This window comes from Myotis brandtii, unplaced genomic scaffold (genome assembly GCF_000412655.1).
Source record: "Myotis brandtii unplaced genomic scaffold, ASM41265v1 scaffold627, whole genome shotgun sequence".
Lineage (NCBI taxonomy): Eukaryota > Metazoa > Chordata > Mammalia > Chiroptera > Vespertilionidae > Myotis > Myotis brandtii.
In genome coordinates this window covers 2,605,610-2,629,810 of record NW_005370397.1, presented here as the reverse complement: position 1 = coordinate 2,629,810, position 24,201 = coordinate 2,605,610, and the positions used below count along the sequence as shown (strand labels likewise).

General features: G+C 39.0%; 1 protein-coding gene across 1 annotated transcript in view; it reads right to left on the bottom strand.

Annotated features, from left to right (window-relative positions):
• LIN9 (lin-9 DREAM MuvB core complex component) overlaps positions 1-24,201 on the bottom strand; it is a 73,843-nt gene that overhangs the window by 41,457 nt on the left and 8,185 nt on the right. The window contains exons 7-12 of the mRNA XM_014528247.1: positions 14,978-15,111; positions 13,464-13,589; positions 10,726-10,883; positions 7,534-7,667; positions 3,841-3,960; positions 2,478-2,579 (exon numbers count right to left, since the gene is read on the bottom strand). Of these exons, the coding sequence (XP_014383733.1) occupies positions 2,478-2,579; positions 3,841-3,960; positions 7,534-7,667; positions 10,726-10,883; positions 13,464-13,589; positions 14,978-15,111 (774 nt within the window). The remainder of the gene's footprint in view (positions 1-2,477; positions 2,580-3,840; positions 3,961-7,533; positions 7,668-10,725; positions 10,884-13,463; positions 13,590-14,977; positions 15,112-24,201) is intronic.

Sequence of the window (24,201 nt, the reverse complement as noted above, 5' to 3'; positions counted from 1 at the left end):
GGCAAGAAATATTCAAAGTGATGAATAGCAAGAACCTACAACCAAGATTACTCTACCCAGCAAAGCTATCATTCAGAATTGAAGGTCAGATAAAGAGCTTCACAGACAAGAAAAAGCTAAAGGAGTTCATCACCACCAAACCAGTATTATATGAAATGCTGAAGGGTATTCTCTAAGAAGAGGAAGAAAAAGGTAAAGATAAAAATTATGAGCAACAAAGCGATGATAACAAATACATATCTATCAAGAAGTGAATCTAAAAATCAAGTGAATAAAACATCTGAAGAACAGAATAAACTGGTGAATATAATAGAGTCAGGGGCATAGAAAAGGAGTGGACTGACAATTCACGGGGGTAAAAGGGGTGTGGGGAATGTGGGAAGAGATTGGACAAAAAATCTTACACCTATGGATGAGGACAATGTGGGGGTAAGGGTATGGGGTGGGGTGGGAACTGGGTGGAGGGGAGCTATGGGGGGAAAAAGAGGAGCAACTGTAATAATCTGAACAATACAGATTAAAAAAAAAAAGAAAAAGAAAGTAGATCAGGCCCAGCCAGAGTGGCTCAGTTGGTTGAGCATCTCAGTTAGTGAGTGTTACCCATGCACCCAAAGGTTGCCAGTTCGCTTCCCCGTCAGGGCCTATTCCTGAGTTGTGGGTTTGACCCCCATTCAGGGCAAGTACGGAAAGCAACCGATCAATGTTCTGCTCTCATATAGATGTTTTTTCTCTTTCTTTCTCTCCCTCCCCCCCAGCCAGAGTGGCTCAGTTGGTTGAGCATCTCAGTTAGTGAGTGTTACCCATGCACCCAAAGGTTGCCAGTTCGATTCCCCGTCAGGGCCTATTCCTGAGTTGTGGGTTTGACCCCCATTCAGGGCAAGTACGGAAAGCAACCGATCAATGTTCTGCTCTCATATAGATGTTTTTTCTCTTTCTTTCTCTCCCTCCCCCCCCCCCCCCCCCTTCCTCTCTCTTTCTCTCTAAAACAAAACAAAAATCTTAAATAATAAATAAATAAAAGTGGATCAGTCTTTTTAGAGTCCTCCAAATCCCAAACCCTAGGAATAAAAAGTTCCCTCAAAAAGAACATTCATTGTAAACTATGAATTATGAAACTTGTAAAAAATCTTAATGTTGTTTATTTTGCCATAAGAAAAAATATTAGAAATAAAAGAAAACATTCATATACTTCAAAGTTTAATATTAACAAGAGTAAACCTGAGTTTCATAAAACCTTACATATTACAAGACAAATACATATAAGGACTCTTATTTTTACCTCTCAGATAGCTTAAAATATTAATGAAAGTAGTGTTTTAACTAGGTTTTAGACATAGATTTTGAAGTTAAAAAAATTAAGCACTGAAACCAAACATCTAAGCATTAATGAAAGTATCAATACTTTAGAAGCAGTGCAGTAGTACTGTTTCTGGCTCCCTCTGCTGGTTGATATCTCTCTCTCTCTCTCTCTCTCTCTCTCTCTCTTTCTAAATATGACATATTAGCTTTGTTTACACTTTCACTATTTAAAGAAAGCAAATCTTTAAAAAAAAAAGGGAACAGTATCCTATTTGTGAAAAGCATAAGCTTTGGCTCTTTTCATAATTTAAACGTTTTATATAAAAATATCTTTTCTACCTTTGAAGCCAAAGGCATAATAAAATTCTATATTGTTGGGAAATTTAATAACATGATTGAGGAATACAAAATGCTATACACATGCACACAAATGACAAGACTTTTCCTTGAAATAACATCAGTAATTTAAGGATAACGAATTGCAAAAGGTAACACTGAACTTTAAGGTAACACTGCTTTATAACATAATATACATATATACAAACTTTCTTATTTATAAAGACTATCTTAAGCCAAAGTAGTTTTTCTTTTGAAAAAAAAAAGCAAAAAATAAACAAATTAAATATTATTAAACTATGACTCAAAGGAAATAATGCATTTAACCTAATTTTCAAAACAAATGACTCATTACATTCTTAAGAGGCTATTTGGGAAAACTGTCCTATATAATAACTCTATACTTGTTTCAATTTAGGCTTAGATCTTAGTTGAATAGATATTTCTAGTATCAGAAAGAAAGTTCCTATTAACCAAAAAGCTAGCCAACACATCATAACTGTTGAGTTGGCAAGATGCATTGAGATAACCAAATAAAAGCTTTATACTTATACAAGTTACTAACAGCTAATCACTCAAAGTTTCACAGAGGACAGGCAAGAATCGGAGAGTTCTTAACATAACAAAATAATAAGAACCAAACTCAATAAAAGCCCCACAAAAAGACCTGTTATAAATTTTTATTCTTAAGCTTTGATGGAAATAATGAAGTTCTTAAAACCAATATAATGGTAAAAAAAATTTAAATATTTGGTCCTAGAAAAACTTTCAACTTCAATAACACAAAAGACATTTGAGGTGTGTTTTTTTAATAGAGTCAAGATATTAAGAAAAATTCTTACCACTTGAATAAGGAATTCTACTGGAAAACCACCCAATGTTTCAGTGTCAGAGCCTGAAATCTTACTTCTCCAAGGTGACTGTCCTAATAAAGGATCATTATCCTACGGAAATAAAAAGGAATCATTTAACCACTGCCTGTTCAAAAGGAGGTATCTTATCGATCTATATAAAAGGCTAATATGCTAAGTGTCCTTCCCACCTTCTGACCAGTCGCTATGATGTGCACTGGCCACCAGGGGGCAGATGCTCAATGCAGGAGCTGCTGTGACATGCACAGAGAAGTGACATGCACAGAGAAATGGCACCACAGACTCGGCTTCCCCTAAAGTGGGACAGTGGCCCCGCCACCAACCCTGGAGCAAAAGTCCACCAAATCGCAGCCGACGCTGCCGAGACCCCATAGCGCAAAATGCAGCCCATAGCCCAGCCTAGCCCAGAAACGGTCGCTGTGGGTGCCAGGGAATGACGTCATGTAGCAATGCACGACTTCCTCTCCCTAGTGACTAGCCTCCTTGGAGTTCGAGGAACACAGGTGGAAATATTTTACACTTTAATCAAATGTCTGTGAAGCATTTTCCCGTGCCTCATCTCATTTGATCCTCACAGAAGTCCTGGAATGGGTAGATAGGAGACTCGTTGGAATCCTACTTTCTTTTCATTAGCCGGAAAACAGAGATTTAGAAAGCTTAGAAACTTGACCCGACTTGAAAATGACTAGGGTTTCTCACTGTGCAGAATATAGTCAAACACTGCTGCAGTTAAATATTTTGCCCTTAGTTCTCCCTGTGTGACCTACAATAATAATCTGCTTCGTGTTGATATTTACTGCTGTGTTGCTGACAATTACCTGAAAGAGAAGTTGGGGTGCTTCACTGGGTTGGAAAAAGTTTAGCTAAATCAGAAAGCAGGTCGAATTAAGCAACTTTATTCTATATATGTAAAAGGCTAAGTTGACTCGCACATGCGTGATACATATAAAGCTCTCGCTGACGCCAATCGCATGCGTGTTTCCACCTGTCATTGTCCATTGTGAATTTGGTTGACACTTCTATTATAGAGAAAGGGTGAATAGCGACATTAAAATATTTCTTCTAATTAATTTTCTTTCAATGTGCACGAATTCATGCACCAGGCCACTAGTATTTAGATAAAGAGTCAATTCTCTTATATTTAATATTGTATTAAAAAGTCTACAAAAAAATTTCCAGTTGAAGCAACTGTTTACTATTTTATTTAAAATCTGACAACTCAAAATAATATGGGCCCCTCCTGAGGTTGCTGTAATAGATATATACTTCATAAAAACATAATTCACATTGATAATAACCATTTAAATTACTGATGACATTTTAAAAACGTTACCGTAGTGGGTGCTGGGAGAAGAGGAGGGTAATGCAACCGCGGTGGAGTCATAAAAAACCGAGAAGGCCGCTGTTTTTGTCCAAAGGCAGCAATGGGCATTGTCTCGTGAGGCTCATTACTCTACGGGAAACGAGAAAAGTCCTAGACTTGTAGAAGTTTGCCAATCATTTTAGTCTCATACACATGACATTTCTGCTTGATATACACTAGCTCATACGGTTTTCCAGAGACTATATTATCCTACAAAGCTCAAAGGGCTAGAACTTAAGTCAGAGTATGAAAATACTACTTGACTACCAAGAAAGTGAACCCACAAAACAAGAAGAATTAAGAAAAAGACCAAAAGACCAAAACAGAGGATCAATGATGCTGCCTGTGTGTTAAAGACCATCTAAATGCTAACTACTGTAATTAAAGTGAACTCTCTGGCCAGAGAAAAATAGTTAGGTGTTCTCAAAAAGGAAATTACACTGATGAAGCAGAAACCATTTTCCTATACTGGAAAGGAAGGTTGAAAGATTTCATCCTTCAATGAATAAACTTATGTTTGGTGTACTTTGCTCAATAGCTAGTCCAAATTTTCTTTCTCTCTTATTTGTCCTATCTGAAAATGATGTTGGATAAGGAAACCCTCACAGTAAATAGTCATAGTTTTTAAAAAGTAAGTATCAGAAAAGGAAGATTATTTTATTTTTACACTAAGGAGATAAATAAATTTTTATTCTTTTATTTTGTTTTTGTTGTTCATCCTCACCTGAGAGTATTTTATCCACTGATTCTTAAAGAAGTGTAAGGGAGGGGGGGAGAGTAAGAGAGAAAAACATTGATGTGAGAGACACACATCGATAGGTTACATCCTATACAGGCCTAGGGGCCAGGGATTGAGCCTGCAACCAAGGTACATGCCCTTGACTGGAATCGAACCCGCAACCCTTCAGTCCACAGGCCGATACTCTAACCCAGTGGTTCTCAACCTTCCTAATGCCTCGACCCTTTAATACAGTTCCTCATGTTGTGGGGACCCCCAACCATAAAATTATTTTCGTTGCTACTTCATAACTGTAATTTTGCTACTGTTATGAATCGTAATGTAAATATCTTATATGCAGGATGTATTTTCATTGTTACAAGTTGAACATAATTAAAGCATAGTGATTAATCACAAAAACAATATGTAATTATATATGTATTTTCCGATGGTCTTAGGCGACCCCTGTGAAAGGGTCGTTCGACCCCCAAAGGGGTTGCGACCCATAGGTTGGCGACCCACAGGTTGAGAACCGCTGCTCTAACCACAGAGCCAAACCAGCTAGCGCAGAAATTTTGATTTTTTAAAAAAAATATATTTTATTGATTTTTTACAGAGAGGAAGGGAGAGGGATAGAGAGTTAGAAACATCGATGAGGCCCTAACCGGTTTGGCTCAGTGGATAGAGCATCGGCATGCGGACTCAAGGGTCCCAGGTTCGATTCTGGTCAAGGGCATGTACCTTGGTTGCGGGCACATGAGTGTGCAGGAGGCAGCTGATCGATGTTTCTCTCTCATCGATGTTTCTAACTCTCTATCCCTCTCCCTTCCTCTCTGTAAAAAATCAATAAAATATATTTTTTTTAAAAAATCAAAATTCGATGAGAGAGAAACATCAATCAGCTGCCTCCTGCACACCTCCTACTGGGGATGTGCCCGCAACCAAGGTACATGCCCTTGACTGGAATCGAACCTGGGACCCTTGAGTCTACAGGCCGACGCTCTATCCATTGTAGGCTCATAAACCTTAAAAGTCAAATTAAAGAAATTTTTAAAAAGCGAGGCTAAAAGCTAACAATTTAATTTCCAAGATGCTTAGAGGCAAACAATCTATATATATATTAAAAGGCCAAGCGACTGTCCGACCGGCGGCTAGGTATGATGCACACTGACCACCAGGGAGCAGACGCTCAATGCAGGAGCTGACAAGCTGCGGTTCTTGAGTGACGCACCCCGGAACCAGAGAGGAGGGAGCCCAATTCCAGGGTGCGTTACCTGAGAACTGCCCTGTCGCAATCCGGGACCCCTTGGGGGATGTCAGAGAGCCCATTTCGGCCCAATCCCCACGGCCAGGCCAAGGAACCCCACCTGCCAGAGGGACCCCGCTCACTCCACAGACGCCCTTTGAGCCACAGCACTGCCCTAGGTGCGGCCGGCCTGGGGGGGACCTTGGGAGGTTGGCTCCAGGGCGTGTCCGGCCCATCTGGCCCAGTACCGTCCTGCCAGCCACCTTCTAATTAATTTCTTTTCAATGTGCACAAATTTGTGCACTGGGGCACTAGTTTTATTATTAAAAGTGCCCTAACCGGTTTGGCTCAGTTGGAGCGTCAGTGCACAAATTTGTGCACTGGGGCACTAGTTTTATTATTAAAAGTGCCCTAACCGGTTTGGCTCAGTGGATGGAGCGTCAGCCTGCAGATTCAATCGTCCCGGGTTCGATTCCGGTCAAGGGCATGTACCTTGGTTGCGGGCACATCCCCAGCAGGGGGTGTGCAGGAAGCAGCTGATCGATGTTTCTAACTCTTTATCCCTCTCCCTTCCTCTCTGTAAAAAATCAATAAAATATATACATATTTAAAAAAAAAAAAAAAAAGTTCATTACTGTCCTGGCCGATGTGGCTCAGTTGGTTGAGCATCGTCCCACATACCAAAAGGTCATGGGTTCGATTCCTGATCAGGGCACATATCTAGGTTGCAGGTTTGATCCCTGGTTGGGGTGCACAGGGGAGGCAGCTGACTAATGTTTCCCCCAGACCCCTCCTAAAAATCAATAAAAGCACATCCTTAGGTGAGGATTAAAAAAAAGAAAGTTCATTATTGAGCCCTGGCCAGGTAGAGCTCGCTTGATTAGAGTGTTGTCCCAATACACCAAGGTTGCAGGTTCAATCTCTAGTCAGGGCACATATAAGAAACCACCGATGAATGCATAAATAAATAGAACAACAAACTGTTTCTCTCTCAAATCAATCAATAAAATTTTTTTTAAATTCATTATTCACTTTTTAAAAGCTTTGTTAGATTGCAGAGATTAGTTCTTAAAATTATTTTAACTTATTAGAAAGGTGTATAATTTTCATGACATTGCTAGATCAAGTATGATCATGAAATAACAGCCCAGTAGTTTAGTGGACTGTATCAGGAACTCAAAAGACCTGAATTCCTCTCTCAGCCCATCAGGAAACCAGCTCTAGAGCCTGTACTAAATTACTTACAGTATTTGTAATGACTAATGTCTCAGTGTCATCATGCAAGAAGTGGGAGTGACTAACACCTACCCTATAGAATGCTGGGGATAAACAGGAGAACAAACTTTAAAGTGAAAGATGTTACCTCAGACTTTAAAAATCATTTTGCAAGAGGAATATACTTTAACAAAACAGCTGAAACGAAAGTGTTTATAGAGCTTATTCGAGTCAGAAGTGACGAGTTCTGTTTCACTAAAGTGCTATGTGGTTAAGGTATAATAGAGAAATGGCAGATTCTCAACAATGTGGAATGCTTAAATATAGTTCTGTCCCAGGGGTCCCAGAGGCAGGGCTTGGAACCCTAAGGATCTTTTCCTCAGTGACCTGAAATCTTGGTGATATCATACAGCACAATCTCTAAGAAAATTCTACATAACATATTTAATATGCATAACATACAAATATATTATGAAATACTCACAAGAACTTCGTAGTCAGGGATAGTATGGGTTCCCAGCCCTGTCCTATCGAAAGTTACTCTGTAAGTAGCATTACAAGTATCCACAGCATCTATTTGCCCAGTGAACAGACCATCATGAACACCACGTAATCGTGCTGAGAAAAGAACCAAAAAAGGCATTATGTTTGTAAGATACAAAGAACTGTCAAATCCAAAACTGCTCCAAGCATGCAATTTGAAACATAGAAAGAACAGTATTGCTGTCTGTTATAGTTTCCAAAAAATTTACGCATTTTATTTTCAGTTTAGAGAAACAAAATTTTTGATAGAAAACTATAAATGAGCCCTAAACAGTTTTGCTCAGTGGATAGAGCGTCGGCCTCCAGACTGAAGGGTCCCAGGTTTGATTCCGGTCAAGGACATGTACCTTGGTTGCGGGCACATTCCCAGTGGGGGTGTGCAGGAGGCAGCTGACTGATGTTTCTCTCTCATCGATGTTTCTAACTCTCTATCCCTCTCCCTTCCTCTCTGTAAAAAATCAATAAAATATATTTTTTAAAAAAAGAAAACTATAAATAATGATCCCAATTTTGATATATGAATGAAATCTCTTGTCTACCAACCTAAAAACAAAATATTTTAAAATCACGGCTTTAAACTCTGAACTGAAAAAAAGAAAAGGAAAAGTCAACAAAAGAACTTTGGTTATTGCACTCATGAGTGAAACGACAGGTAGAGTTCAATTTGAAAAAAAAGAAAAAGAAAAAAAGACAGGGATGCTGTGAAGAATGAATATTCTAGGCCTAAGACTGCTATCCTTCCTTGGAAAGGCCTGACTGCAAGATCAGCATCCACGAACTTGAATTTCAAGAGTGTTCCCATACTGATCAAGGTGGTTTCCTGTGCCTAGAATGTTTGTAAACACGGTGTGATGTATGCTGAGTACTCGCTCTCCTTTGGGAGTCTGGAATTGCAGTATGTGCTATAAGAGAGTACCTACATGACCAGCCCCCAATAAAAACCTGGGTACTGCATCTAACGAGTTACTTTGGTAGCCAATACCTCACGTGCAGTTACACCTGCTGTTGGAGGTACTAAGCAAGTCATGTGTGACACCAGGAAGGGATTCTGGGAAGCTGCCACTCGTTTCCTCTGGACTTTTGCCCGGTGCACCTTCCCCTTTGCTAACTTTGCTTTTATCCTTCTCTGTAATAAGCCAAGGCCCTGAGTGCTGAGCACTCTGACTCTTTCTAGTGAATCACCAACTTGGGAGCAGTCTTGGGGACCCCTCACACAGGTGAATTTTTGTGTCACTATTATCTAAATCCAATCTGAAATAACATCAGGAAATTCCAAGCAAACAACCATTTTTCACTCATATTCTTTTGAGTGAAAAATATAAGAATGGCCTGTAAGGCAAAGTGAGCCTGGCCCGCGTGGCTCAGTGGTTGAGCGTCGACCTATGAACCAGGAGGTCACAGTTCAATTCCCGATTGGGGCACATGCCCAGGTTGTGGGCTCGATCCCCAGTGTGGGGCGTGCAGGAGGCAGTCGATCAATGATTCTCTCTCATCATTGATGTATCTCTCTCTCTCTCCCTCTCCCTTCCTCTCTGAAATCAATAAAAATAAATATTTTTTAAAAAACTAGGCAAAGTGACACATTGTGTATGGACAAAAAAGTACAATACACAGCATCATTTTAGCAGAACATAAATATTCAATATAAGACTGTTTAAAAGAATCAATTGATTAAAAAAAAACACACAATTGTAGGAGCCTAAACTAGTCGCAGTCTTTGACAGATCAATGAAGGGAAAAGGCACAGGTATGCAGAAGATATAAATAATAAATAAAGTTGAATAAGCAGCATAAATACAGAAAAGGACTCCCAGTATGACAGCATGAAGAGGCTGGTGACTCTTCTCCACAAAACAAGTATAAACCTGTACACACAACCATTTCATTGAAGTGGAAATGGGTCAAATGCAAAAACAACTAAGAAAGGTTCAGTGTTGAAAACTGTCACAGCTTCAGGTAAAGTCAGGAAGTCAGTGGCCTTTTGCATGAGGCTATGCACATCCCCCATCCCCACCACTGGTTGGTGAAAATGGCTTTACTAGTGCGATGGCTGCTCATGGAAACCAGCCGTGCTGTTGCCATAGGGAGCAGATTCGATGTGGACCAAGAGGTAACACCTGTGACTCTGCCAGTGAAAAGGGATGAACTACATCAGGAAAGAAGAAGAAAAACCCACAGCTGTGTAAGCCCATGGGACAGTCCTGGCTGACATGAGCGGCAGAATAGCCCGACATTTAACAGAGATCCTGGACACTGGAGAGCCATAAAAGGGCTGAGGTAAGCTCTCCGTAGTCCTGGGCTAACTGGAAAACTACGGGGACGGGTGGGGAGTACCTAAGAGTCCGGTAAAAAGTAAAAGCTGCCGTAACCGGTTTGGCTCAGTGGATGGAGCGTTGGCCTGCGGACTGAAAGATCCCGGGTTCAATTCCGTTCAAGGGCATGTACCTTGGTTGCGGGCACATCCCCAGTAGGAGGTGTGCAGGAGGCAGCTGATCGATGTTTCTCTCTCATCGATGTTTCTAACTCTCTATCTCTCTCCCTTCCTCTCTGTAAAAAATTAAATATATTTTTTTAAAAAGTAAAAGCTAAGGCTCCCTTCCCTCCAGAAACAGCCCTTGATTAGTCCAAACATTTCTCAGTTACTAACCCACCCACTCACTTATCACCTTGCTATTTCTTGTACTACGTAAGTTGTGATTTTAGTTTACCAAATTCTTGAAGATTAATTTAAACTTGGTTTTGGTGGTACTTTCCCTCCCTGTTATAAATGAAGAATATACAGAATCACCTCTACAAATGGACATAATTTATACCCTTACAAAATTTTGGGCAAACTACCTAGTGAATAATTTAGTTTTATTAAATCATTAGAAATGGACTCTATCTAGACCCAAGGATCCTAAGAACAATGGTGTTTATGAACTACACAGAAAAGTCTGCTTTAAAAAAGGAAAAAAAAATAATTTTAAATTTTGAAACTTAAACAATTCACAGATGAAGAAACAGTCATCTCTGTAGTATACTGCTGTAAAACTATATTTAAGCTTTCTAAATTTAAAAGTCGTTTCTCTAATGGAGTTTATTTTGGAGAAAAATTAAAAGTCAAAATATCAGTAAGCTTGTCTTTACTAACCTGTAACTTTGGTTCCAATGACCAGGGGCAGAGGAATCTCATCTGGGAGATCTTTGAATTGTGAAAGATCTGCAACTTTCCTTTGTTGCAAGAGCCGGATTTTCTGCCGTTTCTGTTTTAATGCTGATCTTTCTTCCTCAAAAAATGCAGAAGAACATCTAGAATAAATTATAAAAATAATATAAAATAACTACCCTATACAAAAACTTTAAATCAGGCCATCCATCTCGTTCTTGAGTACTGTATTTAAAATGGGTTCATAGAAGGAATAATTTCTTTTCAAACATCTTATTAAAAACAGACCTTGCAAGACTCAAAGATACATAAGCAAGTCTAGATTGTTCCTTCCTACAAAGCAGAAGGATTTGTTCACATCCTTTGACAAAACTGTGGCTGGATCCCAGGTCTTCTCCTAAGGAAAAAGTTCCATTTTAATATTCTATTAAGAAGAGCATGACATTTTCCCTGTCACCCAGTGAGCCTGCTAACACAGGAATTAAATATTAGACGTGTCTGTGTAAACGCTTAATCATTCTTCCTGCCTTGAAGTATGAATACTAAATTTACTCTTATCTTTAGGGCTTGTCTTACTTATATTTTCAAATTCTATGAAGAAACAAAGGTATTTAAACATAGATTTCATGCCACAAAATATATATCATCACAGTCGAGATTAATAAAGTATGAAGACATTGGTTACCATTAAGTTTCCTCGTGCCACTTTATTATTCTGATTTTGCACTCCTCCTACCTCTATACTCCCATTTCCCAAGCAATCACTGAGTTGCTTTCCATCATTATCATTTCTATCTTCTAAAATTTTATATAAATGGAACCATCTAGTATGTACTCTTTTGTCAGACTTCTTTCATTTAGCATAGTTATTCTAAGAGTCATCCACATTGTCATGTATCAGTGGTTCATTCCTTTTTACTGGAAAACAGTATTCTATTCTATGGACGCATCACAATTTGTTTATCTATTCTCCTATTGGTGCATGTTTGGGTTGTTTCCTGTTTGGGGCTTTTACAACAAAGCTGATACGAACATTTGTGTATAGGTTTTTGTATAAACATATACTTTCATTTCTCTTATGTGAATACGTAGGAGTGAAATGGTTGGGTCATATGGCCAGTGTATGTTTAAACTTTTAAGAAACCAAATATCACCAAAGAAGAAATATAGATGACAAATAAACATATGAAAAGATGATCCACATCATACTGAAGCATCCATCTTATACAAAACCTGCTGTTTGAAATTTTAACCCTGCGATTTTGGCTTCTGTAAATGCTTGTTGCTTAAATAAGGAAAATAATACTCACTCCCATCCAGAGAGGCCGTAAACTCTGCCCCAGACAGAGCTGGCACCAGGCCAGGCCTTGAGATATGGTCTCATGGCCCCTTCCCAGCACACAGGCCTCCTTTCTCAGAATATCCGGAAGTCTCATTCCAAATTTGGGAGACAAAGAACTGGAAAAAGTATAAATAGGGGAAGTTTCCTCCATGTTGGGGGCTCAGAATTTGAAAGACATTTTTCTCTGGGCCCGTGCATAATAATAATAAAATGTAACTCCCTTTCTCTAAACGTTGCTTAGTTTTTCTCTGTTCTTCTGTAACAATATGTCACTAGGGAAATGCAAATGAAACAAGATGCCACTATTCTATTAGAATGCCAAAGTCCACGCACTGACACAAATGCTAGCCAGGCCATGGAGCAACAAGACTCTCATTCACTGCTGGCGGGAAAGCAAAATGGTGCAGCCACTTTGGAAAACAATTCATTGGTTTCTTATAAAACTAAACATACTCTTACCATATGATCCAGCAACCATAGCCCCTGGTATTTACACAAATGAGCTGAAAACTAAGGTCCACACTAAAATCTGCACATGGGTGGTTATAGCAGCTTTATTCCTAATCATCAAAGATTGGAAGCAACGAGGTGTCCTTCATAGTGAATGGTATACATATAGATAATGAAATACTATTCACGGCCAAAAAGAAGGTGCTATCAAGCCATGAGTTACTAAGTGAAAGAAGCCAGTCTGGAAAGGCTACATACTCTATGATTCCAATGCATGACATTCTGAAAATGCAAAACTAGGGAGATGATAGGAAGGTCAGTGGCTGCCAGGAGTTGGGTGGAGAGGAGGGACGCACAGGTGCAGCTAAGGATTTTTAGGGCAGGGACTCTACTCTGTCTAATGATAATGGCGGGTATATGTCCTCATATAGTCCTCAAAACCCACGGAATGTACACCACCAAGAATGCACCCTAATGTTAACGACAGACTTTGGATGGTTATAATGCAGTGACGGCGAACCTTTTGAGCTCGGCGTGTCAGCATTTTGAAAAACCCTAACTTAACTCTGGTGCCGTGTCACATATAGAAATTTGTTGATATTTGCAACCATAGTAAAACAAAGACTTATATCTTTGATATTTATTTTATATATTTAAATGCCATTTAACAAAGAAAAATCAACCAAAAAAATGAGTTCGCGTGTGTCACAGGTTCGCCATTACTGTTATAATGTGTTGATGTAGGTTCACCAATTGTCATACATGTTCCCGTGTTGGAGGATGTTGATCACTGTGAAGGCTATGCCTGTGTGGAGGCAAGGGGGTATATGGGAAATCCCTACACCTTCCTCTCAATTCAGTTGTGAACCTAAATCAACGTAGTAATGACACTCCCAACATATTGATTTTACTTGAAACAAAACATTCTTACCTCCGTGGTTTTCCCATTAGCCGCCTGATTTTTCCCCATTCTACTCTTGTTAACTTTCTTGTTTTCAAATTAGGAAAAGACTCCTTTAGACATACACAGAAATCATTATCACCTTCAAAGAGCGGTCTACAAAATAGAAATGGTATTTTAATGGTTAATAGACAATGTGTTACTTAAAGAGACAAAAATTTAAATATGCATTTCAATTTTCAACATCAAACTAATCACAAAATGCAAACTTTCAGTTTTACACAAAATATATACACATCAGATACACAAAGGGCTAAAACTGCATTAAATTCTTGGCTTTTGTGGAACAAATCATGTGTAACAGTTAGCCTGTGCTCGAGAGGCCCAGGAGACACTGATGTTCAATGTCCTCAGGAGTATACCCTCGGGGCTATCCTGGCTCTGGCATTGCACCCGCGAGGATAAGCAATGTTAGCTGCAAAGTGTTTGTCCCAAAAGGAACACCTTCATCAAGGAGTCCTCTTTGAGAATAAATCCGTTTTAGAAGACTGGAGCACTCCAGAAAGTCAATGGAATTCAAGAACTCAGACCACACTCCGACACCCTCAGAGCCTGCTTATACACCTATGGAAAACCTGTGGACAACAATAATTCTATTCATGGGTTTGGGCAATCAAGAACTAGCAATGATACACAAAGGTCTTGGGCTCTGGCCAGGGTGGCTCAGTTGGTTGGGTATTGTCCTGTGCACCAAAAGGTTGCTAGTTCAATTCCCAGTCTAGGCACATGCCTGGGTGGTGGGCCTGATCCCCAGTATGTGGCATGCAGGAGGCAGCCAACTGATGGTTCTTCTCACATCAATGTTTCTTTTTCTCTCACCCTCTTCCTTCCTCTCTCTCTAAAAATCAATAAAAAAAATATATTTTTTAGAAAGGTCTTGGGCTTAAATATGAACATTCATGAGATTTACCAGATGAGAGTAGGCAACTGGTGTGGAAGGGAAGTAAAGATAAGTAGCCAGCAAAGCACCACCCATAACCAGCAGGGAATAGAAGGTGATGGCTGAGAAACCAACATTCTTCCTCAGTAAACACTGTTATTGTATAGATTCTTAATGTTTTATTTAAACATTTATGTGTAACTAAAGTTCCTAAGTGCTATCAAATAAGAAAGACTACCCGTCTAGAAATCTTATTGAATCCACTATTTCTCTACTATTATACTAACACTTAAAATCTGAACATTTATAAAACAAGTCCCATTCATTGCAAATACTGGTTCTTTGTGTCACAGTCTTTATAAATTATAATATAAAAATTATACTTTCATTTTATTTTACACTAAAATGTATAATAACTTCTTCCTCAAAAAAGGGGAAGAAAACTATGAAAAATGGCAACAGATCAAACCAGAATAAATAGAAAAAGGAATTTAGGAAAAGATAGGATCAAAATGGACCTACAGAAAAGGTTATAGCTTATAACGTTTGAAAAACTTAAATTTTTGCTTCAAGTAATATTCATCATATAATTCATGATACATACTTATCTATATTTGAGTAGAACCACTCATATATGCACCATTTATGTGCTTTGGGAAGCTTGAGTAGGTTGCGTAATCGAAAACCAATCTTTTGTGAGGCTTTCTTATCTGGTGTTGACATTGTTGCTGTAAATTTCTATACAATAAAGAAACAGAGATTAATTACATTTCCATTAAGTAAAAATGAACTTCTATAACATTGAATACATTTGTAAAAAGGTAGATTATAGTTAAGTACTCAAAAAGACTCAACAATATCCAACATGAAACTTTTGTTATTATTTAATAAGCATTCTAATTAATTGTGACAAAGTTAATTAAAGCCTCTGGTTTCATAACATTCCTACAAAGAAGGTGAACTATGTGTCCCCAACATGTTTGCACTGAAGTACAATTTCAATTAAGGCAAGCAGGAAAAAGATGCTTGTGAGAAATATTCCTAGAGTTCCTGGGCCAGAAAAGACCAGTAAGAGAACTTGGCTACTCCTGAGAGAGTCAGAGAGAAAACATACAAGCAAGCACGAGGCCCAGATGGTTTCCAGTGAATTCTTATATTAAACCAGGGCTCCAATGCTATTAAATTGTTTCAAATCACCGAAGAAGAAAACATAGTTCCAAACTATTTTCATAAAGACCACGTAACATAGATAATAAAATCTGCCCCAAGTATAATAAAAGTAAACCTCAGAAAATACCACTTATTTCTATGAAATTTAAAAATGCTTGGAAAGATATCCTGTATTCATGGGCTGCAAAAATTAATACAGAGTGGGGCAAAAGTAGGCTTACAGTTGTTCGTATGGAAAATAATACAATAATTAATAAATAATACAAGAATAAACTGTGTTTCACATATGAAGAAAAATTGTTTCATGTACATACAACTGTAAACCTACTTTTGTCCCACCCTGTATTATTAAAATCTCCATATTACCCAAAACAATCTAGAGATTCAATACAATACCTGTTAAAATTCCAATGGCATTTTCACAGAAGTAGAACAAGCAATCCTAAAATTTGTATGGAACCACAAAGACCCCAAATCTCCAAAGCAATCTTGAGAAAGAACAACAAAACTGGAGGCATCATGCCCCCTGATTTCAAACTATATTACAAACCTATAGTAATCAAAACAGTATGATACTGGCACAAAAACAGACACACAGATCAATAGAATGAAGTAGAGAGCCCTGATATAAACTCATACATATGATAAATTAATTCAAAGGAGCTAAGAGTATTTAACAGGGAAAGGACAGTCTCTTCCATAAGCGCTGTTGGGAAAACTGGAAAAACACATGCCAAAGAGTGAAACTGAATTACTATCTCACACACATAAAACTAACTCAAATGCATTAAAAAACTGAATGTAAAACTTGAAATTGTTCCTAGAAGAAAACAGGCAGTAAGCTCCTTGACCTTGGTCTAAGTGACGACTTTTTGGGTTTGACATCAAAAGCAAAGGCACTGAGCCCAGCCGGTGTGGCTCGGTTGGTTGCGTGTAGTCCCATGAACCAGGTCATCATTCAATTCCCAGTCAGGGCACATGCCCAGGTTGCAGGCTTGATTCCCAGTAGGGGTGTGCAGGAGGCAACCAATCAACAATTCTCTCTCATCATTGATGTATCTACCTCTCTTTCCCTCTCCCTTACTCTCTGAAATCAATAAAAGCATATTTTAAAAAACAACAACAAAAACTTCTAAAACTCAACAGCAAAAAAACTAGCAATCAATTAAAAAATGGGCACAGGATCTAAATAGACATTTTTCCAAAGACATACAGAGCGCTGACAGATACACGAAAAGATGCTCCATATCACTAACCATCAGGGAAATACAAATCAAAAGCACAATGAGCCTAGCTGGTTTGGCTCAGTGGATAGAGCGTTGGCCTTCGGACTGAAGGGTCCCGGGTTCGATTCCGGTCAAGGGCACGTGCCCAGGTTGCGGGCTCTATCCCCAGTAGGAGGTGTGCAGGAGGCAGCCAGTCAATGATTCTCTCTCATCATTAGCGTTTCTCTCTCTCTCTCCCTTCCTCTCTGAAATCAATAAAAATATATATGTAAAATAAAACACAATGAAATCTCACGTTATACCTTTTAGAATGGCTATTGTTAAAAAGTTAAGAAATAACAAGTGTTGGTGAGGATATGGAGAAAAGGGAACCATTGTGCACCATTGGTGGGAACGTAAATTGGTGCAACCACTATGGAAAACAGTATGGAGCTTCCTCAAATAATAATAGAACTACCGTATGATCTAGTAATTCCATTGCTGGCCATTTATCAGAAGAAAATGCAACACTACTTCAGGAGACATATACCCCCTTTTTATTAACAAATGTCATCCCAATAAATTTAATAACAAAAAGAAAAGATATACCCCCATGTTCACTGTAGTATTATTTACAATAGCCAAGACACAGAAGCAACCTAAGTGTCTATCAATGGATAAAAGAATAAAGAAAATGTGACACACACACACACACACACACACACACACACACACACAAGAATATTATTCAGCTATAAAAAAAGAACAAAATCTTTCTATTTGCAGCAACATGGATGGACCTTGAGAGTATTGTGTTAAGTGAAATATATTAGACAGAGAAAGACAAATACCATATGATCTCACTTATATGTATAATCTAAACCAAACAAACAAACAAACAAACAAAAACAAGTCCAAATTCATAGATACAGAGAACAGATTGGTTGCCACAGATAGGAGTGGGAAATGGGCCAAATAGGTCAAAAGGTAGAAACTTCCAGTTACAAAATAAATAAGTCATAGGGATGGGCTACAAAGTATGATGACTATAGATAATCCAGTATTGCATATTTAAAAGTTGCTAAGAGATTTTAAAAGGTCTCATAATAAGAAAAAATATTTGTAACTGTGGTGACAAATGTTAACCAGACTTATTGTGGCAATGATTTTGCAATATATACAAATATCAATCATTATATTGTACACCTGAAAGTAATGTGTTATATGTCATTATATCTCAATTTTTAAAAAGCTTTAAAAAAAGAATGTTACCAGATAAACACCATCAGAACATCAAAAGAATACAGCACAACCAACTAAAATTTCTGTCAAAAATGCAAGGATTATAAATAGACACACAAAACAAAATGTAAGGAAAGTCCAGTATTAAAAAACTGTTAATATAACTTGCCATTATTAATAAATCAAAACAATAAAACTCATATGATCACCCTTCACTGATGCTAAAGACATTGATAAAATTCAATATCCATTAAAATAATTCTTAATAGAATAGAAATAGAGGAAACCACTGAAAAAATACAATAAACTAAAAGTTAAATGATACACCTAAAGTAATGCTTGGAGGGAAATCTATAGGGTAAATGCCTATACAGTGGGACCTTGACTTACGAGTGTCCCGACTAACGAGTTTTTTGAGATACCAGCTGTCTCTCCACCGATTTTTTGCATTGAGTTGACAGAGTAATTTGAGTTAACGAGCTCCTTAACGAACTCGGTCTCGGAACGAATTAAACTCGTAAGTCAAGGCCCCACTGTATTAGAAAAGAAAGATCTCAAATATACAACCTACCTTTCCACTTTAAGAAACCAGAAAAGAACAAATAATGCCCAAAGCAAGCAGAAGAAAACAATAATCAAGATTAGAACAGAAATAAATGAAATAAAAAACAGAAAAACAATAGAAAAAAATGTGATGAAACCAAAAGTTCTTTGAAAAGATCAACAAATTTGACAAACCTTACCCTGGCAGGGTAGCTCAGTTGGTCAGAGCATTCTCCTACACCAGTGATGGCGAACCCATGACACGCGTGTCAGAGGTGACACGCGAACTCATTTTTTTTGGTTGATTTTTCTTTGTTAAATGGTATTTAAATATATAAAATAAATATCAAAAATATAAGTCTTTGTTTTACTATGGTTGCAAATATCAAAAAATTTCTATATATGACACAACACCAGAGTTAAGTTAGGGTTTTTCAAAATGCTGACACGCCGAGCTCAAAAGGTTCGCCATCACTGTCCTACACCAAGGTTGCGAGTTTGATCCCCAGTCAGGGCACATACAAGAAGCAACCAATGAATACATAAGTAAGTGGAACAACAAGTCAATGTTTCTTTCTCTCCTCCCCTCCCGCCCCCTCTCTCTCATCAATAAAATAAATTGACAGCCTGGCCAGTGTGGCTTGGTTGGTTGGAGCATTGTCCCTGCATCAAAGGGTCAGAGGTTCCATACCCAGTCAGGGCACATACCCAGGTCAAGTTGCTATGTGTCTCTCTCACATCGATGTTTCTCTTTCTCTCTCTGTCTCTCCCTCTCCTTCCCTTCCTCCCTCTTTCCCGCACTCTCTCTTAAAATCAATGAAAGCATATCCTCAGGTGAGAGTTCAAGAAAAAAATAAAAAATTGACAAACATTTACCTAGATTGACCAAGAAAATAAAAATACTTTCTTAACCTATAAAACACATTTCTCTCCATTCCAATACAAAGGTCAGTATTCAATGTTTAAATATTAAAAACATTCTCATTAAAGTGAGAAATATGTCAAAGATGTTGACTGTCACCACTTTTTAACTCTATTTTAATGGAATTAGCCAATTAGATAAGAAAATTGTAAAGAGAAGACAAAACTACCATTATTTGTAGGTAATATGGCTGACCCAGAAAACTCGAAGAAAATCAACTATAACTGTTAAAAATAATAAGATAATTTAATAATGTGGGTGAATACAAGTTGATATAAAAAATATCTTTAAAAAATCACTATCTTTTCAATATGTAAACGAGAACTGGTTAGATAATAAACCAGAAGAAATATCCTATTTATGACAGCAAAAATGACAAGAACAAAAGTATTAAATACCTAGGAATACACTTAAGAAATGTGCAAGACTGCCCTAACCAGTTTGGCTCAGTGGATAGATCGTCGGCCTGCGGACTAAAGGGTCCCAGGTTCGATTCCGGTCGAGGGCATGTACCTTGGTTGAGGGCACATCCCCAGTAGGAGGCGTGCAGGAGGCAGCTGATCGATGTTTCTCTCTCATCGATGTTTCTAGCTCTCTATCCCTTTCTCTTCCTCTCTGTAAAAAATCAATAAAATATATTTAAAAAAAAAAAAAAGAAATGTGCAAAACTGACATGAAAAAAATGTTAAAGTCTACTAGGGACATCAAGGCTTTTAAATAGGTGGAACTACAACCAGTTCGTGGAGAGGCAGTCTCAATGTAACGTGTCAAACCCATACATTTATAATATTAGTGTAATACCAACAAAACTGCCATCAAGGTTTTTTTCCTAGTCAGGTTGAATCCAAAGTTTACATAGAAAAAATGTACAAGAATGTTTAGGAAAATCTAAAAAAAGAGTAAGTAAGAATGTCTTATAGACATTTAACCAAAATATAAAGCAATATTAAAACAACCTGACACTAGCACATAGAGACATAGTAGACAAAAGAGAGAAAGCCTAGAAATAATCCCAAATATATACAGAAGTTTGCCTCGTACTGCAGGCAGCATATTAAATCAATGTATAAATGATGGATTACGCAGTAAATGTGACCAGGACAAGTAAGTAGTCCTCTGGGGGGGCGGCGGGGGGAGGGAATCAGGTTGCAGTCTTACCTCATTCCTTACTCCAAAATAAATTCCAGATGGACCGAATATTTAAATATTTAAAAAATGAAATGATATAAGAAATATGAGAGATGGGGTGGGCTAGAAGGGGCTAAAGGGGGAGGGAAAGGGGGCATATGTAATACTTTCAACAATAAAGATTTAAAAAAAAGAAATTTGAGAGAATTCTAGAACTATAAATTTTAGACTAGAGAAGAAGGTCTTTCTGAGCATAAACTCAGTAAATCATAAAAAGGAAAGATAGTTATATTTGACTCTTAAAATTTTTATTCAATCCTGCATGGTGAAAAATACAAAGTAAAAAAAAAAACTAAAAAATAAAAAACCTACAAACTCTGAAGAAAAGTATAGCCAATATAAACAGCCCAAAGGCTAATATTCTTAATATATACAAAATTCTTACAAACTAATAAGAAAATAACTGCCCAGCCAGGTGTGCTCAGCAGTTGAGCATCGACCCAGAGATCACCAGTTCGATTCCCAGTCAGGGCACATGCCCAGGTTGCAGGCTCAATCCCCAGTGTGGGGTGTGCAGGAGGCAGCCGATCAATGATTCTCTCTCATCACTGATGTTTCTATCTCTCTCTGTATGTTGGGAGTTGTTAAGCATAAATAATAACCAATTTACTATAAATTATTATTATCAGAAAAAGTGTTACTTTTCTTTCCTTTGAATTACTGACCCAGATTTTTAAATGGCTCATTGGATATAGTAAAACTATAGTAGAGATCCCTTGTTGAGTATGGGGAAATATATTCAAACTATTAGTGGAAATAGAAATTATTCCAACTTTTATGAATTGACTTTGCTGGCACTATCTTCTAAAGTTTCAATGTTAATACCCTTGTAGCCATCACACCTCTTTCAATCAGCACATGGAAAATGAAGTGACTGCACAGGGCACAGGGTTTCTTTGGGGGGTGATGAGAACGTTCTAAAACTGGTTGTACTGCTTGCTCAATTGTGCCTACATTAAAACCACTGACGTGTCACTTTAAATAGGTGAGTTGTATGATACATGAATTGTATCTCAATAAAACTGCTAAAACATAAAAAAGCAGGGCTCTGGAGACAGGATGTCTGCCACTTTAGTAGCAGCCTTCACTTCCTAGGTTTGTGGCCCTGAGCAAGACACTTCTGTGTCTGTTTTCTCACCTGAAAAATGGGAGATAATATAATAGTAACCTATCTCATCAGGACTGCTCAAGAGCAAATCAACATAATACATATGCGGGGAGGGGTAGGAGTGGGAGGCGAGGGGCAATGGGGGGGCATCTGTAATACTTTCAATAATAAAGGTAAATTTAAAAAACAAATAAAGGGATATGTCCCAGCCAGTGTGCTCCGTGGTTAGAGAGTCGGCCAGAGAACCCAAGGGTCGAGGGCTCTCTGGCCCAGGGCAGGTCCCTCGGTTGCGTGTTCCCCGCCCTGGTTGGGGTGTGTGTGGGAGGCAACCACTTGAAGTGGCTCTCTCACATCAATGCTTTTCACTCTCTCTTCTTCTCCTCCCTTCTTCCTTCCACTCTCTTAAAAATCAATGGAAAAACTATCCTCAAATGAGGATTAACAACAACAAAAAACACACAGACAGAATATAAGTATTTAGAGGCTGAGTAGGAGGATAAGGGAACAAGCCATGTCATGTAAATACAACTTGAAAGAACTAGGCACGTTAAGGCTAGAAACGACAATCTCAGAAGTCTCATCTCAGAAGCACAAAGGACTGTAAGATAGTCCTAGAAGGACGATGTGTCTGCAGAGCAAGGCAGTGGATGAGTTGGGCAGGATGGCTTTATAGTCACAGAGACTAAAGTTTTCTGAATGCTTGGAAATTTTCCTAAGAAACAGCTAGAGGAAGAAAAGAAGTTTTAAAACAATCCACTTTAGAGAGTTGTTACTCAAATTATCCTAATAACACACCTCTCCTAAGTCAATACAGGAAAAAGTTATTTAACTATTTCTTATATTCATTCAACCTTGTATCCAACACCTACCAAGTCCAACTATGCACATTTTGTATTATTTCCATTTTTTAAACTAAAGTTTAGATGCTTATGTACATTTGTTATTAAAATTTTTCAAAATATCTTTTTGTTCATTTTACAGAACATAAGCATTTGTACTATTTGAGATGATCATGAAGGCGTGGAAGGCGTTTTATGTGCTTGGTAGGGCATGTTGCTGGTCACTCCTTTAATCCCTCTGATGCCCAATCCCTGGCTGAGGAAATCGCCTCTGCTATGACCCACCACACGAAGTCTCCAGCACTCGGGGGAAATGAGCCCTGGCCGGTGCTGTTCCTTCAGTGGTTCCATTCCCAGTCAAGGGCACATACCTGGGTGGCAGGTTTGATACCCACCCAGTAGGGGCTCGTGCAGGAGGCAACCAACTCTCTCACATTAATGTTCCTCCCCCCCACCACCGCCTCTCTCTCCCTCTCCCTCTCTCCCCTCCTCCCATTCTTCTTCCCTCCCTCCCTTCCACTTTAACTAAAATCAATGGCAAAAATCCTTGGGTGAGGATTAACAAAACAAACAAAAATGACAGGGAAGTAGGGAATGACTTTCAAAAAATAAAAATTTGATAGGGGAAAAAAAAAAATCACATTTTTTTTAGAGGCCCAGTGCACAAAATTTGTGCACTGGGGGATGAGGGGGTTGTCCCTCAACTCAGCCTGCACCCTCTCCAATCTGGGACCCCTCGAGGGGATCGGGCCTGTGGGATCGGGCCTAAACTGGCAGTCGGACATCCCTCTCACAATCCAAGACTGCTGGCTCCCAATCGCTTGCCTGCCTGCATGATTGCCCCCTAACCACACCCCTGCCAGCCTGATCGATGCCTAACTGCTCTCCTGCCAGCCCGATTGCCCCCAACTGTCCTCCCCTGCCGGCCCAATCGCCCCCAACTGCCCTCCCCTGCCGGCCCGATCACCCCCAACTGCCCTCCCGTGCCAGCCTGGTCACCCCTAACTGCCCTCCCCTGCAGACCTGGTCCCCCCCAACTGCCCTCCCTCCCCTGCAGGCTGGTCACCCCCAACTGCGCTAACCTGTCGGCCTGGTCGCCTCTAACTGCCCTCCCCTGCTGATCACCCACAACTGCCCTCCCCTGTTGGCCATCTTGTGGTGGCCATCTTGTGACCACATGGGGATGGCCATCTTGTGCGAGGGTGTGATGGTCAATTTGCATATTACCTCTTTATTATATAGGATTGATTTCAGAGAGGAAGGGAGAGGGAGAGAGAGATAGAAGCATCAATGATGAGAATCATGGGTTGGCTGCCTCCTGCACGCCCCCTATTGGGGATCAAGCCCACAACCAGACATGTGCCCTTGACTGGAATCGATCCTGGGACCCTTCAGTCCGTAGGCTGACGCTCCATCCACTGAGCCAAACCACCTTGGGCCACATTATTCTTGAAGTTAATATTTCCTTATCCAATTTTCATTCATTGCTTTGATTCTTACATGTCCACCATGACTTTTTAAAAGATGCCAGCCCCAGCCGGTTTGGCTCAGTGGATAAAGCATCGGCCTGTGGACTGAAAGGGCACATGCCTGGGTTGTGGGCTCGCTCCC